The following is a 14320-nucleotide window of genomic DNA, read 5'->3' as shown; positions in this document are numbered from 1 at the left end:
AATAGAAAAGTCAACGAAAGGTATTAGAAAAAACTGTCAAGATAAAGGCTATCTAAAGATATTCAATGGAAGGTGGGGGGGGACCTCAGAACCTTAAAAGTTAAGGGAAAGCTATATTTTTTAAAAACTACTTTAAACATTTGATTATAGCGAATATACTTTCATTTTCTGAAACAGTTCTGCTTTCCAATATTTAGCCTCATTCTTGGACCACCTGAACTGTTTTAGGATTCAGAAAATATTACCACTATATGGTTTAAGACATTTACTTTTTAACTTTTCAGCACATTCCATAAGAATGTAAAACCAATGAGGCGCTGCAAAGCTTAGGACTTACTTTAATGAACAGATTAGAATTATTCATAGTTAGCAAAACAATTCTATGCTCCTAAATAGATGCTTCTCTTCTTAAACGCTTAAGGCACTTGAAAGCATTTGTTCTTTTAATTATTTTGTATCAATTGCCTCACACTTAAATTTGTATTATTGACTTTAATTGATGAAAGGATTTGCTAATATCAAAAGATTAGCTGGTATATTTTCAAATTAATTCCATTTCCTAAATGAAGTTAAAGGAGATCGTACTGTGCCTTTTAAAATTGCATTATTAGTACATCCACAAAATAAGTTAATTTTTAAAGATTTATTTTATTTAATCATATTGAAACCTTCTATGGTTTGTTTGTTTTTTTTCTTACAGGAAAACTAGGACTAGAAGAATATGCAGTATTTTATCCACCAAATGGTAAGAGTAATGCTATTGCTTCCTCTAGTGGGAAATAGGGAAATTACAGCTTTTATAACAAAATGTGACCCTATCTTTAGATGGATACTTATTCATTATCTAAAATAAACCTTGTATGGAATAGCTCTTTTAATTAACTTTTCTATGTTTGTGGTAGGTTTGTGTTAAATTCTGTACATCCTCCCTGGTTTTCCTTCAGACCGGTAGTAGTGTCTGCGAGGAAACTTAAGTGGACTCAGGCCCAGGGTGTTTCATTTTCCTCTGGGGGACACTGACTGGGTCCATCCAGAACCTTCCTTCTGACTTCCCTGCAGCAGAGCTCAAATCGGTTGAGTGTATTGCCTTGTGTTACACTTTATTGTTCTTCTAATTTTACAAGGGTGGTATTTATGAAGTAAAAAGATCTTGAAGAAATACATCAGCCAAATAATCTATTTTAACTGTGTAAAGTGATCAAATGTATAATGATCTCATCAGATATTAAATATCCCTCTGAGATTATGGGATAGTTTTTAAGATCTGCTTTTTGGAAAAGCAATCTAGAGCATTCCTTATTACAATAATATTAGGTTGCATCCTGAAGAAGTTCTGTTACCCCAGCAGAATTAAGAACATGGGCTTTGTAACCCAGATGACCTGGGTTCAGATCCCAGTCCCGCCAGCTCGCCCTATGACCTTGGTAAGTTCCATGGCTTCGCTGAACTTCAGACGCATCCTCTAGGGCCCATGGATCAAATGAGACACAATGTCTAAAACGTCACAGTGACTGATATGCAGTGAGTGCTCAGAAAATGCAGCTGTTACCGGCGTGTTGAGCTTTTTTGTTGATCTCTCCATGTGAAAGCCGTGCTTGGCTTTCATGGCACTGTTCTCTCCACGCACCTGTCAGAGTGATCTTGCGGGTTCTTTCACGGGCCATCCTCCCCTGCCCCTCTGTAAGCACCAGTGTTCTCCAGTGTCCCACCCCACCCTTGTTCGGCTGCCCTTCTTTTCATACATGTTCCCATGTACCTGCTTTGTCGGCTCTATTTGTTCATTACTCTAAAATTTTTATCTGCAGTTCTGACCTCTATAGTAATTAACTCAGGCTTAACATATCTCAACTTAAATGCATTCATTTCTGTTCCAATACCCACTATTCAAAAAAGAATAAAATAAAATACAAAAATAAAAAAAAAAAACAAATAAAGACCAACAAAATAAAGACCAACAACAAAAAAGCTGTGCTACTTCTCTCACAACTCACTGTGCTCTCATCTAACCAGTAATTCAAGGCCTAAACCCTGACTCCTCTCAGCCTCGCATCCCTCTCCTGTGGTAAGTCACCAGGGCCAGCCGGTTTTATCTTCAACATGCATCTGGGACTTCGCTCTCCCTCTCTTCCTCGCCATAACTGCCGCCTTGCCCTTATCCAGGCTTTTCCATCTCTGGCTTATTAATTGCAACAGATACCTAACTGGTCTCTCTTCTTCCAGTGTTTTCTAGCTTTGCCTTGTCTTTCACAGTGCTGCCTGAGTTACACATCGAAAAGGAAAATCTAAAAATTGCTTTTCTTCCTTCAAGTTGTCTTTTCTGAGAAACGGAGAGGGGGGAAGGGGCAAAGGGAGAGCGAGAATCTTAAGCAGGCTCCACACCAGCTCAGAGCCAGATCTCACAACCATGAGATCTTTACTGAAATGAAATCAAGAGTCGGACGCTCGATTGCCTGAGCCACCGAGACACCTCTCTCCTGAAAGTTTTCTTAATGGCTTCCCATCTCTTCACAAGTGATGTCCAAGCCTCTTAGCCTGGTGTACGAGGACCTCTTTTGACCCGGGCCTGTATTCAGTCTGACTCCTTGCTTTGTATTTCACCTTTTCCTATCTCACTGTCTTTTATCATAGCAATACCAAACGATTACCTCACACGTGCACATGCACCCCTACCAACTCTCTCAAAGCAACGTGCAGGGCTCAGCTCAGGCATGATCCTTTTCAGGAAGCATTCCCTGAGTCCTCGGGTTTGGTTATGGTCCCTTTTTTTTTTTTTTTTTAGCTCCCATAGTATCCAGTGTGAAAGCCTTTGGTATCTATTTTATTGTCACGACATTATTTGTTTATGCTTTATCTTCCCCTCTAGATTGCAGGCTTCTTAAGGTGGAAGGCCATGTATCTTTATTCCCTCAGTACCTAGCTGTAGTAGGAGGTTAGTGAGTCTTTATTTGAACTAAATTAGAGAGGATTTTTAATTTGAGCATTTACTTATGTTTATTACCTCTGCCTCTTCAGAAACTTAAATTTCAGATAACTTTTTATGTTTATCCAAGAATCAGGAAGCCAGGGGAAAAATACCTCTGAAGAGCCAAAAGAGGTGTCCACGGAGTCAAATTCCTGCTCTCTCCATGCCTAGGAGAGCTTTTACTTAACACACATGCCTAACAAGCTTGGTTTACTGGTGTTTATGCCCCCCTACAAAAGTGGAAGCATAGAAAGAGGCCGACACAGATGGGAAAAATGACTAACAACAGCAGAACGGCAATCAGAGGCTTCACAAAGGAAAATAGAAGAACTATAATAACCAGCACATAAGAGCGCTCCAGAAAATCTGCCGGGGACGATTTTATGTAAAAGCCAGTAACCTTGTGACTTTTTAAAGAGTTACGGTGCACGTGTATGTACGTAGTTATAGTATGTACTATAATAATTTAAGACTTTTATTAGGCACTTGAGACACCAAAAAACAAATGGCCGTAATAATAGCCGTGACGGCAGTCAGGGCGGCGGCAGCTAACGTTTTGCAGGCAGGACTCTGTACCAGGCAGTGTGCTAAATGCATTACGTGCGGCAATCCGCTTGGTCCTTACAAGGCGTAACCTGCCGAGGCAGGGACTAGTGTTATCCCTATTTCTAGATGAAGAAGCTGAGGCACAGAGTGTCCATTTGCTCCGCCGTTGAGGGGCAAAGCCAGGCTTTCAATCCGAAGCTCTTTGACTTCAGTCTTCTTCATCACCATGCCGTATTGCCTCAGAAAATGTTACCGTGTACATTAGAGTGGCTTTTGGAAGAAAAGAAAGGGGCTGATATGTTGAAAAAGTGGATGAGTAGAATAGGTTCTAGAAAGATTTTCATTCAGAATGAAAATAGTTTAATACTAAATGGGGTGACCCTACAGCCGCTCATAAACTTCATTCTTCAGAATAATTTTTTCTTTCAGGTAATTTTAAAACCTTGCCAGAATCAGAGAGAGCTCCCTTCTCTGGGCCTTGAGTCCAAAGTTGCAGAACAAGAAGAGACAAAGACTAGTCAGTCTGTTTTCCCTTTATTCTTTCCTCAAGGCAATACTAAGCAGCACTTGTATGTTATCCATTCCACTGCTGCCCCAAATAGGATTACTTTAAAATCTTAAGGACACCTCCGCCACTGACCTCATTTGAGGCCTTGTCGGTGGACAGACTTTCTGTAGCAGATTCGCTAAACAACTGGTAGGCAAAACTTCTGAGCTGAAGAGAGTTTTCATAGGAATTATATAAGCTTCTCTTGTTTTTACTTTTCGTTCAACTTATATAACTTGTTTTCATTTATTCATTTAATACTTACATAGTCCTGCTCTGGCTTCCTCTTCTATTCTAGGGTGGGTGATCTGCAGTAAAAAGTACCTACTGTCAAGAAGCTTACATTCTAGTGAGGGAGACAACAAGCAAGTAAATAAATAACCAATGAAAATAATTTCAGAGAATGTGATGTGAACCATGAAGGGGAACAGAAATTGATAGGGAGGTGAAGGAGGGTGTGGCTTTAGGTAAAGGGCTTTGCCTTTAAGTAAACGTAAGGCTTTAGGTAAGGTCACCTTTAGGTAACGTGATCAAGAAAAGTACTTCTGAGGAGGTAGAATATGAACAGAGACCAGAACATGCAGAGTGAGCTGTGCAATGAAGTAGGAGAAGAACATTCCAGAGGGAATACATAGCATGTTTAAAGGCCTAAGACGGGAACCTGCTTGATGGTTTGAAAGAACAAGATGGCCGGTGTGACTGGTGACAGTGAGCAAAACATAACCTGGTACTAGGTGAGACAGGAGACTTAGGGACCAGGTCAGATAGGGAGACAGTTGATCTAAAGTTTTGTCTAGTAAGTCTAGTGTCTGGGCTTCCTCAGGAATAGTTTCTGTTAATCTCTTGTTTTCATGTGAATGGGCTATACTTACCTTTTTTTTTTTTTTTTCTAATTTTAATTCCAGTATAGTTAGCATACAGTGTCATGTTAGTTTCAGGGGCACAATAGTGATTCAACTTTCCATATATTACTCAGTGCTTGTCATGGTAACTGTACTTAGTCCCCTTGAGCTATACTTTCTTATTTCTTTGCATGCCTAGTAAATTTTTTGTTCATAACTAGATATCTTGAATATTATAGTGTGGTAACTCTAGAAATCAAATTGTCTCCCCTCCCCAGAATTTGTTGTTGTTGCTTGTTTAGTGACTTTTCTAAACTACTTTGTCAATATTGTGTTGTTGTTTTTTTGTATGGAGTGCCCACTGAGGTCTCCGTTCCATTAGCCTCGTGGCCAACTGGTAATTTGACAGAGGTTTCCTTAAACATCAGAAACCGAAAGAAAAAAATCTATCCCAGTCTTTGCAGGTTGGCTGTATGTTGAGGTACTCCGTCGAGGCTTAGCCAGGCCATTTATTTTTTTTTTTCTTTTTTTTTATTTGGAGAGAGAGAGACTCTAGAGAGCACAGGGGGAGGGGCAGAGACAGAGGGAGAAAGAGAGAGAATCCCAAGCAGACTCCGCTCTGTCAGCACAGAACTCAATGTAGGGCTTGAACTCATGAACCATGAGATCATGATCTGAACCAAAACCAAGAATCAGACGCTTCACCGACTGAGCCACCCAGCCGGTCCTCGCCAGGCCATTTAGAGTTCTACCCTAGCCTTCACTTCCTGCTTTCCCAGAGCCCAGAAGTCTGGCAGAGTGAAAGCTGAAGTACTTCTCTGATCTTTTCTAGATTCCCCTGAATACAGAGGAGTTTTTCAAAGCCTTTACATCTCCATATATTTCCTTCCACAGCCTCTTCATTTCCAGGCTTGTCAGTCTGTCTGCTGCTTGCCTCATCTGTTATCCTTTGCTGCCCCAGGAAGCTTTAGCTAGTATATTTGCACCTAAATGCTTTCAGTAAGCGGGCAGGCCATTTCAGCCCAATCCCTCAGACAGTTACTAGACAGTTCAAAACACACAACCACAATTTTTCGATTCACGATCCCTATTGCCGGCAAGCTGCACCAGGAACATGGGTGCAGGAACATCTTCATAGCTGCCTCCAAGCTGGAGAATGGGCAATGGTAGGTGGGTAAATTAAAATACCACAATGCTTTCTTTCCAAAATTCAGCAGCTTCTTTTTTCATGAAGGATTTCCTTGGTTGCAATTTTTTTTATTTTTTTGTTTTGTTTTATTTTATGTTTTTTTTTTAAACAAATTACAGAACTCAAAAAAAGTTGATTTAACAGTTCTAGCCAGCTTAACCGTTGCTTTAGCGGAAGGGCAGAATTTTGGAGTTCCCTACTCTATTCTTCTCAGTGACATCTCTTCTCTGATTCCTGACTAATATTTTTAAAAGATCATGCTCACTACTGTGTAAAATAAAAGTGTCACTCTATGGGGTGCCTGGGTGGCTGAAGCATCTGACTCTTGATCTCAGCTCAGGTCTTGATCTCCGGGTCATGAGTCCAAGCCCCACGTTGGTCTCCATGCTGAGCATGGAGCCTACTTAAAAATAATAATAATAATAATTAATAATAATAATAATAATAAGTAAAGTGTCATTCTAATACAAGCTCCGAGAGAACAAGAACCTTTTGATGACCAAGAGATCTAACACCTAGAATCATGCATAGCGTAAAGTCACTGCTCAGTAAATGTTATTGAATGAGAGAGCGAATGAATGAGGGAATCAATGTGGAAGAACACAGAGGAACAAGAATAGAAGCAAGGGAAGGAGACAGGAGAAGTACACATAGATCTGACTGAGATTTAAATACACAGCACAATATACCAATACCATTTGTTTCCTATAAGACAAAATAATTAGTTGCTAGTGAACATTAGGTAGAGGCATTTTAGGACTCTACTTCAGGGCAACCCCATGCCCCTCCCCCCCACCCCCCTCCCCATCCCCGGGAAACATTGTCAATGTCTGTAGACACTTTTGGTTGTCAGAGCCAGGGGGAGGCGGGGTTTTACCAGTGTCTCATGAGTAGAGGCCAGGGATGCCATTAAACACTCTACAGTGCACACGGGGCGCCTGGGTGGCTCAGTTGGACTTAAGCGTCCGGCTTCAACTCAGGTCATGATCTCGCGGTTTGTGGGTTCGAGCCCCGCATCCGGCTCTGTGCTGACAGCCTGGAGCCTGGAGCCTGCTTCAGATTCTGTGTCTCCCCTTTCTCTGCCCCTCTCCTGCTCATGCTCTGTCTCTCAATAATAAATAAACATTAAAAAAAATTGAAAGAAAACCGACAACAACATTCTACAGTGCACAGGACAGCCCCTCACAACAAAGATTAGGAAAGGCTCTTGGAAGCAATAGTGAAAATATGTCATTTTAAACCTGCTCACAAGTGTCCAGTTGATAAATAGCAATGTACTTTGTCATCTGTATTAATTAAATAAAGTAAAAACATTTCATAATCCAAAATTTATTTGATGTATAACTTTAGACATAAGTTGAAAACCTAATCAAATTTGTATTTAAAATACGGTTTTCAGATTGATACTTAAATATGGCTCTGTTCTGGTATTTGGGAAATTTTAATTGCTGAAATAAAGTAACAGTGATATTCTGAAGTTCTGATGCAGAAAGACAACCGAAATAGCTAGGAAACAATTTAACCATTGCCGTATCCCTACTCTTACTGACCTGTAGGCTACATGTAGAATGAGAATAAGCAAAGGAAATGATTATTTCAACAAATGAGTTAAACTTTACAAGTAATCCCACATGAAGGAGTGTAAAAATTTGGAATGATGTTAAAATCAATCAGACCTGAAAGCTGTGGTACAACTATAAATGCTGAGTATTAACAGAGACAGTGAGGAAATGAAGGGAAAATATCTAGTAAGTGTGAAGCATGTTGATATTTGGTGTATTTTCTGAGTCATATTTACTATTTATATCTTAATCTAGTTCAAGATTTATTTCTGTGGCCGATGTTTACCATTCTGAGCTATGTCAAAGGCCCATTAAATTATGACTTTAAAAAATTATTCCTATTCAATGGAACAGGCAGTTAATATTTTAGACTTTCTTTAGATGGCCAAAGGATGGCTGGGCTCTTAAAATAATCTGTTGTGGCAAACTTGGAGGACTCTAAGGCTAGAGGAGAGCTGGTAGCCCAAGCATCCCGCTGCCTGTTAGAAGTATACTCTGGGATGGTGGCCACGTGCATGAAACTCGACCCTTGAAACACTTGAAGCGATAGGAGGCAAAGGGAAGGATTTGGGGAAACTGGCCAAGAACGCGACACCCTCCGCGATCAAAGAACTGTTCTAGGTGAAGTGTGCCCTAGAGCGTTAGTGGATTCTTCACGGCTTCTTATGTCTTCTACTTTTGTTTGCCAGAATTTGACTTTGTCCTCCTTTAACAGAGCAGACAGTGCACCCTTTTCTGGAATCTTAAGCCCTGGCTAATCTTGATTAAGCTGAAGTGAACCCTTATCTAATACTGACAAAAAAAGAAGTTCTTAGGTTTAAGCCGATACCTAACTGTGTTACTGCCTCTTGTGAGAGCGTAAAATAGCTCTGATTGCCGACCATCTGCTGTGTCCTCAACTCTGCACTGGTGCACATTGAGGACATTAACTCACTGGTGCTTTAGTACAACTCAGTGAAGTTGTCTTGTTTATCTCCATTTTCAAAAATGAACACAGAGACTCAAGAGAGTGTTGGTAACTTGCCTCGAGTCACACAGAATTCTAACCACATCTGTATGAGTTCGGTGGACATTCGTAATTTCAATACTGAGTTATTAAGAGCTTCCTTTGTGTTAATTCTATGTGTTAATTACTTATTCATAAATTAAAATTACACTTCAATATTTTTTTTTTACTTGAAAAGAATTTTTAGGGGCGCCTGGGTGGCTTGATATCAGCTCAGGTCACGATCTCAAGGTTGTGAGATCGAGCCCGGCATGGGGCTCTGTGCTGGGCATGAAGCCTGCTTGGGATTCTCTCTCTCCCTCTCCCTCTGTCCCTCCCCTGCCACGCAAACACACTCACTTTCTCTCTCAAAATAAATAAATAAACTTAGAAAAATATTTTTTATTGGAGTATTGTTGACACACAATGTTACATTAGTTTCAGCTAACCAACATGGTGATTGGACAAGCCTATACTATTCTGTGCTCACCACAAGTATAGCTACCTTCTGTCACCATAGAGCACTATTGCAATACCAATGACTATATTCCCTCTTTTAGCTCTGTGACTTATTCATTCCATAACTGGAAGCTTGTATCTCCCATTCCCCTTCACCCATTTTGCCCACCCCCCAACTTTCTCCCCCTAGCAACCATTAGTTTCTTCTCTGCTGCGCTTTAATATTTTATTTATAAGCTTTGATCATATCTATAAAATGCTCCAATTTCCATCAATTTGTATCATTTGTAGAAGATACTGCGGGTGCTGAAGATATTACACAGTAGGAATTGTGTCCCTTGCCTCAAATAGCTTATGACCTAGCTGCTTCTAGAGCAGCTATAAATTTCAGAACTTGAGGGAGATGTGGGGAAAGTGTAACTAAGCCCAAGTCACCCTAATATTGCATCCCTTTTTGCTGCTTGATGGTTCACGAAGTCATTCACTGTAAGCTTCCTAATTAAAAGTGGCTTGTCCTGACTAGGGTAGGCCTATCCTTGGATCCTTAATAAATATTTGTAGAAGATGAAAATCATAATAGTAACACCTTCACTCCTGACTACCCTCACCTGCTTGTTCAAATGTTGTTGCAATAGCTTAACAGAGGAAAGAAAAAGGGGTTTTGCAGGAAGAATATAAGGGTTTTGGGGGCGCCTGGGTGGCTCAGTTGGTTAATTAAGCGTCCGACTTTGGCTCAGGTCATGATCTCACAGTTTGTGAGTTCGAGCCCACACCAGGCTCTGTGCTGACAGCTCGGAGCCTGGAGCCTGCTTCAGATTCTATGTCACCCTCTCTCGCTGACCCTCCCCCACTCACACTCTGTCTCTGTCAGTCTCTCTCTCAAGAATAAATAAACATTAAAAAAAATTTTAAAGAATATAAAGGTTTTATATGATAGCAACCTGCTTTGAGAGGCAGTATTTAGAAAGATACAATATATACTTACATTTCTGTAGAACATCAAAATATGCCTACTGTCTATTAACTCATTTGTCTCTCGGATTTTTTTTTCATATGTCAACAATTTTATCGTAGAAAAGTTAGAAAAGACAGACTTGTTTTTTTATTTTCTAAAAGCCTATAATCAGGAAAGAAATAAAATTAAACAGCAGAGAGAGAAGGTAGAAAAAGATGGTTGTTCCTAAGAAGAAAAAGAGACTCAACCAGAGATATAAACAGAGAGAGAGACTTGAAGAAGGAAGGTGGTCCTTCATCTAAGTGCTCCGTGCAACTCAAGCTGGTGGCTATCATGTCATTAGGAATGTTGACTACTCTTATAACTCTAATCTGGTTTTGAATTTTCCAGTTTCTAGAAAGCAAAAGACCTTAAAGTTGGTTAAGAATCTTGCCACTGGAAGATCCTTACGTGTCCGGTTTTCTTTGGATCTCACAAATTTCTCTGCATTTACTCTAGACATGATTGTTAAACGTAGAATTTTAGAGCTAGATGATATTTCAGAGACAGTGTTAGTTCCTCTGCATGACAGGCAGTTAACTAAAACTCAGGAAGCTCAGTGACTTTCCTGAGGTGACCCATCTGGTTTATGTAAGCTGGTCACTTATCTTTTTAACAGATTGGATTCTAATATACAGGATGAAGTTGTTTCAGGAAGGACATAATCTGCTGACTTTCTGAGACCATCCTAATTTGTTCTTAAACTTAGTTTTGCCATCTGCCCTGTTCTGTTTTTGTAACATATTCAAAGTTTTAATTTTTTAGCATTATCAATAGAAAGTTTACTGGATATATATAAAAAACTTCTGGTTTGTTTTTCTCCAGGTATTAAAAAGCATATATATTTTTTTTTATTGGCTACCATCACTAAGTCTTTCTGACAGTCATGAACAGAGTTGGAGCAAAAATAGCAAACCTTTCTATTTTCGTTTTTAATCCTCTGAAGCTTACCTAATAACTCAGTGGGTATATTAATTGAAAAGAAACACTTTTTTTTTATCTTTTTTAGGTGTAATCCCTTTTCACGGATTTTCAATGTATGGTAAGTTGGGCTTTAAAATATTCACTGTGTTTATTACACTTCAGAAAATTAAAGATGAAGATCACAGTTTATACCACATCACCCACACGCTTACCAAGTAACTGTACACATTTTTAAATATTGAGTTTAGTATTTGTTTATACCTCCAATTAAACTTTTTTAAAATAAAGGGTCATCATACTTTCTCAGATGATGACTCTTGGCCAATTAAAGTTAGAAGACAATGTGGAAGTGATTTTGTGTTTACCATTCTCTAATCCAATGGAAACACGTGGGTTTTTAGTTCTGACAGGTGTAAAATGAGGTTGCTGAAATTCCCGAACAAATTTTAAACAAATAATAGGTGAGAAAGGATGTGAAGGGAGGGCCAACACTAAGTCTGGGTTTATGATTTCTCTAGACTAGTCCCAAGGTACATGTGAAAAACACGTGTGCAGGCTTAACAGCCCCGAATGCCTTTCTGGCCTCCCGCGGCATCAAATGAGGAACACAGAAGCTTAATGAAGATTAGCAAGAGTGCTCTACACCTTAAAACCACTTAATTTTTAAATTTTCACACATTACATAGAAACCTGTTGAAGAGCGTTGTCGCCAAAGTCGCTACCCACCCCCCCCCCACCTGTACGCTAAACAGAAATACTTTAACGTTTTCCTTTTGTAAGGAGAATCAGCAACACATTAACCCTTTTCTTGGTAAAAGCCCCTCAGTGTTCAACATCAGACAATAATGGTGAATGACATAATATAAAACTTCTAAGACCAGCGTGCAATGAAACGGATTCAGAGGACCCAGGAACTTTGTACTATGCTACCCTTCGTGGTGTTGATCACAAGCTTCCATTATGGGGCACTCTGCTTTATTCTCTTGAGCAACCAATGTTCCATAATGTAATACATAATGTTACGATGTTTCAGCATACTTCTCTTTTATAAACACATGAGGAATTTAAAATAGAAAAGCCCCCCAAAAGTTACTAAATGTTTACATCTAATAATAAAAGTGCTGTCTTTTTATCTATTTCAATTCCAGCTGCAAGAATTTTTCAAGTAAACGGCTTTTAAAAAGTGAACTTGAATGATTTGGAGGACATTAATGGTGTCAAGAAAGTTTAAATCTTCTAGCAATTCTTAGGGAATAAAATACATCATTGACTCTGAGTCTGCTTGTTCACACTTCTGGTCACTTAAGTATTGGCTAAGGTTTACACACCAGAGGGGAGAATGTTCACTAAGGAAGTAGATGACGCAAAATGTTTGGTACAGAGTTTATTAACACTCTTTTAGAAATATGTGGTAAGCACCCACAAACACCTGGCACCAACCACCCATTTAGAATACGAGAATAATCACATACCATCCCCGAGGAACTGTAGTTAGTACTTTGCCACCTCGGTGTTAGTTACTGTAGTGCTTCAAAATTACAATACTTATCTCGTTTAAAAATGGATTTAAACTGGCCTTCCTCTCTCCCATTTATGCAGATGAATGAAGTTATTGTAGGTATAGCATATCATGACTTCATAAGTAAATTCCTATGGCACAATATTTAATTGGATAAAAAGACAATGCGCAAAGTCATTTTTACGAAGGAACCAGATAGGGAGATGTGCTTTCAATAGAAAATAAACTCACGTAGATTTTTTTTGTATATTGTACATAATGGACTAAAGCATTTCCATTTCATGGAGAATTTCATAAGGAATTCAACACAAACGGTAGTGGTATCTTTAATAATAACTGATTGCAAAGGTTTTTGTATTATACATGTTTGTAAAAAGTGCTCATTGAAAAATTCTTTTATTCCTTCACTGGAAATGACCGTTAGGGTTGCTGAACCCATAAAATCTTAAAATTCAGATTATAGGTTTTTACATATCAGTATCTTTAAAAGTTAAAGGAAAAAATATGCATAAAAAGGTAAATAAATTTCAAACCTTCACTTTGAACTTATAATAATACCATGTATTTGTGCCACATTGCTTTATCTTACGTTGTTATAATTAGAATATGAGTTAGTCTTTTTAAATATATAGAATACCTTTTTAAATATAGAGACTACCTTAATAAATAGCAATTTATTTTGGTGGTAAAATAAATTTTTAAAGTTAGTTTTTAAATGGAAAGTCACGGCTGTCAGCTTTTAAACATCTGTATGTATATGACATAATTTTTTTCTCTCTGTATATAAAGTAGGGGTTTTTTTAGACTCCCCTAAAATTGATTTGTCTCTCTTTGACCCTTCAGAAAAAAGTGCAGTCTCTCCCTTGCAACACTAGTTTTCGCTGATTCACTCGTCTGTAATACTGTGCACTGCCATTTAGCCCAGATCATTGAATGTTTGTATTTGTAAGAATTTAAAATTTTTTTTATCATTTTTCCTTTCACTTTGTGAAAAAGAGGTGAGTTGCCTCATTGGTTTCCCTGATGACTTAATGCCTCCTGCTCTCAGGGCATTACTGACAGATTATGGAGCCTGAGAATTTCTAACCTGTCCATTTTACATCATAGCTGAAATTACCCAAAAAGTAAGTCATCTTGTGTTAAAATTGATATTTAGGTAATACAGTTTTATGTGTCTGCACTATAAGTGTGCTTGTGCTGCCTGAAATTCTTGAGGTTTGAAAAGATGAAAAGCACAACCATATCAGTCCAGAATAATCCTGTCTTATCAGCATCTGAGATTAGGACTTCCTGACATTCAGTTGTGGGGTCTCTGATTGAGTTGACCCACCCATGTTTAATTGCCAAGAGTTGGGTGCAAAGGAAGACGTAATTCAACATTCATTAGAGAAATGAATCCTCTGCCCGAGGGTTGGTTTATTGTGAATCTGTGAAAACTGTCTTTACACGATGCTGAGATATGGACCAATAGTCTAAACTGTTCATCAAAATCTTTATTTTCAAACTGAACTAGTTGAAGACCATGATTCTACACACTAGTCACGAATTATCTTCTATTTTGCTTACCGGACTTCCAAAATAAAAAAACTTTGCAAAGCGGCCTGGATCCTTTGTGGAACAGGTGAAAAATGAATTGCCTGATTGTCACTCTACTATTTCAATTAAAAAGTAGAGACACTTGACTTTCCGTAGTTTTTTCAAGTTACTTTGAATTTTTCATATCCCTAGAAGTGTAATTCCATTGTGCCATTCTTGTAGTCAGTTGGGATTACAGTAGTTTTTAACTACTCC

General features: G+C 38.7%; 1 protein-coding gene across 3 annotated transcripts in view; it reads left to right on the top strand.

Annotated features, from left to right (window-relative positions):
* TBC1D19 (TBC1 domain family member 19) overlaps positions 1 to 14320 on the top strand; it is a 146269-nt gene that overhangs the window by 115066 nt on the left and 16883 nt on the right. For all 3 annotated transcript variants that reach the window (XM_030314072.1, XM_030314073.1, XM_030314076.1), the window contains 2 exons: positions 701 to 745; positions 11096 to 11128. In XM_030314072.1, the coding sequence (XP_030169932.1) occupies positions 701 to 745; positions 11096 to 11128 (78 nt within the window). The remainder of the gene's footprint in view (positions 1 to 700; positions 746 to 11095; positions 11129 to 14320) is intronic.

Source organism: Lynx canadensis, chromosome B1 (genome assembly GCF_007474595.2).
Source record: "Lynx canadensis isolate LIC74 chromosome B1, mLynCan4.pri.v2, whole genome shotgun sequence".
NCBI classification, from domain to species: Eukaryota; Metazoa; Chordata; class Mammalia; order Carnivora; family Felidae; genus Lynx; species Lynx canadensis.
The sequence above is the reverse complement of the archived record's forward strand: the minus strand, read 5'-3'. Positions and strand labels throughout refer to the sequence as shown.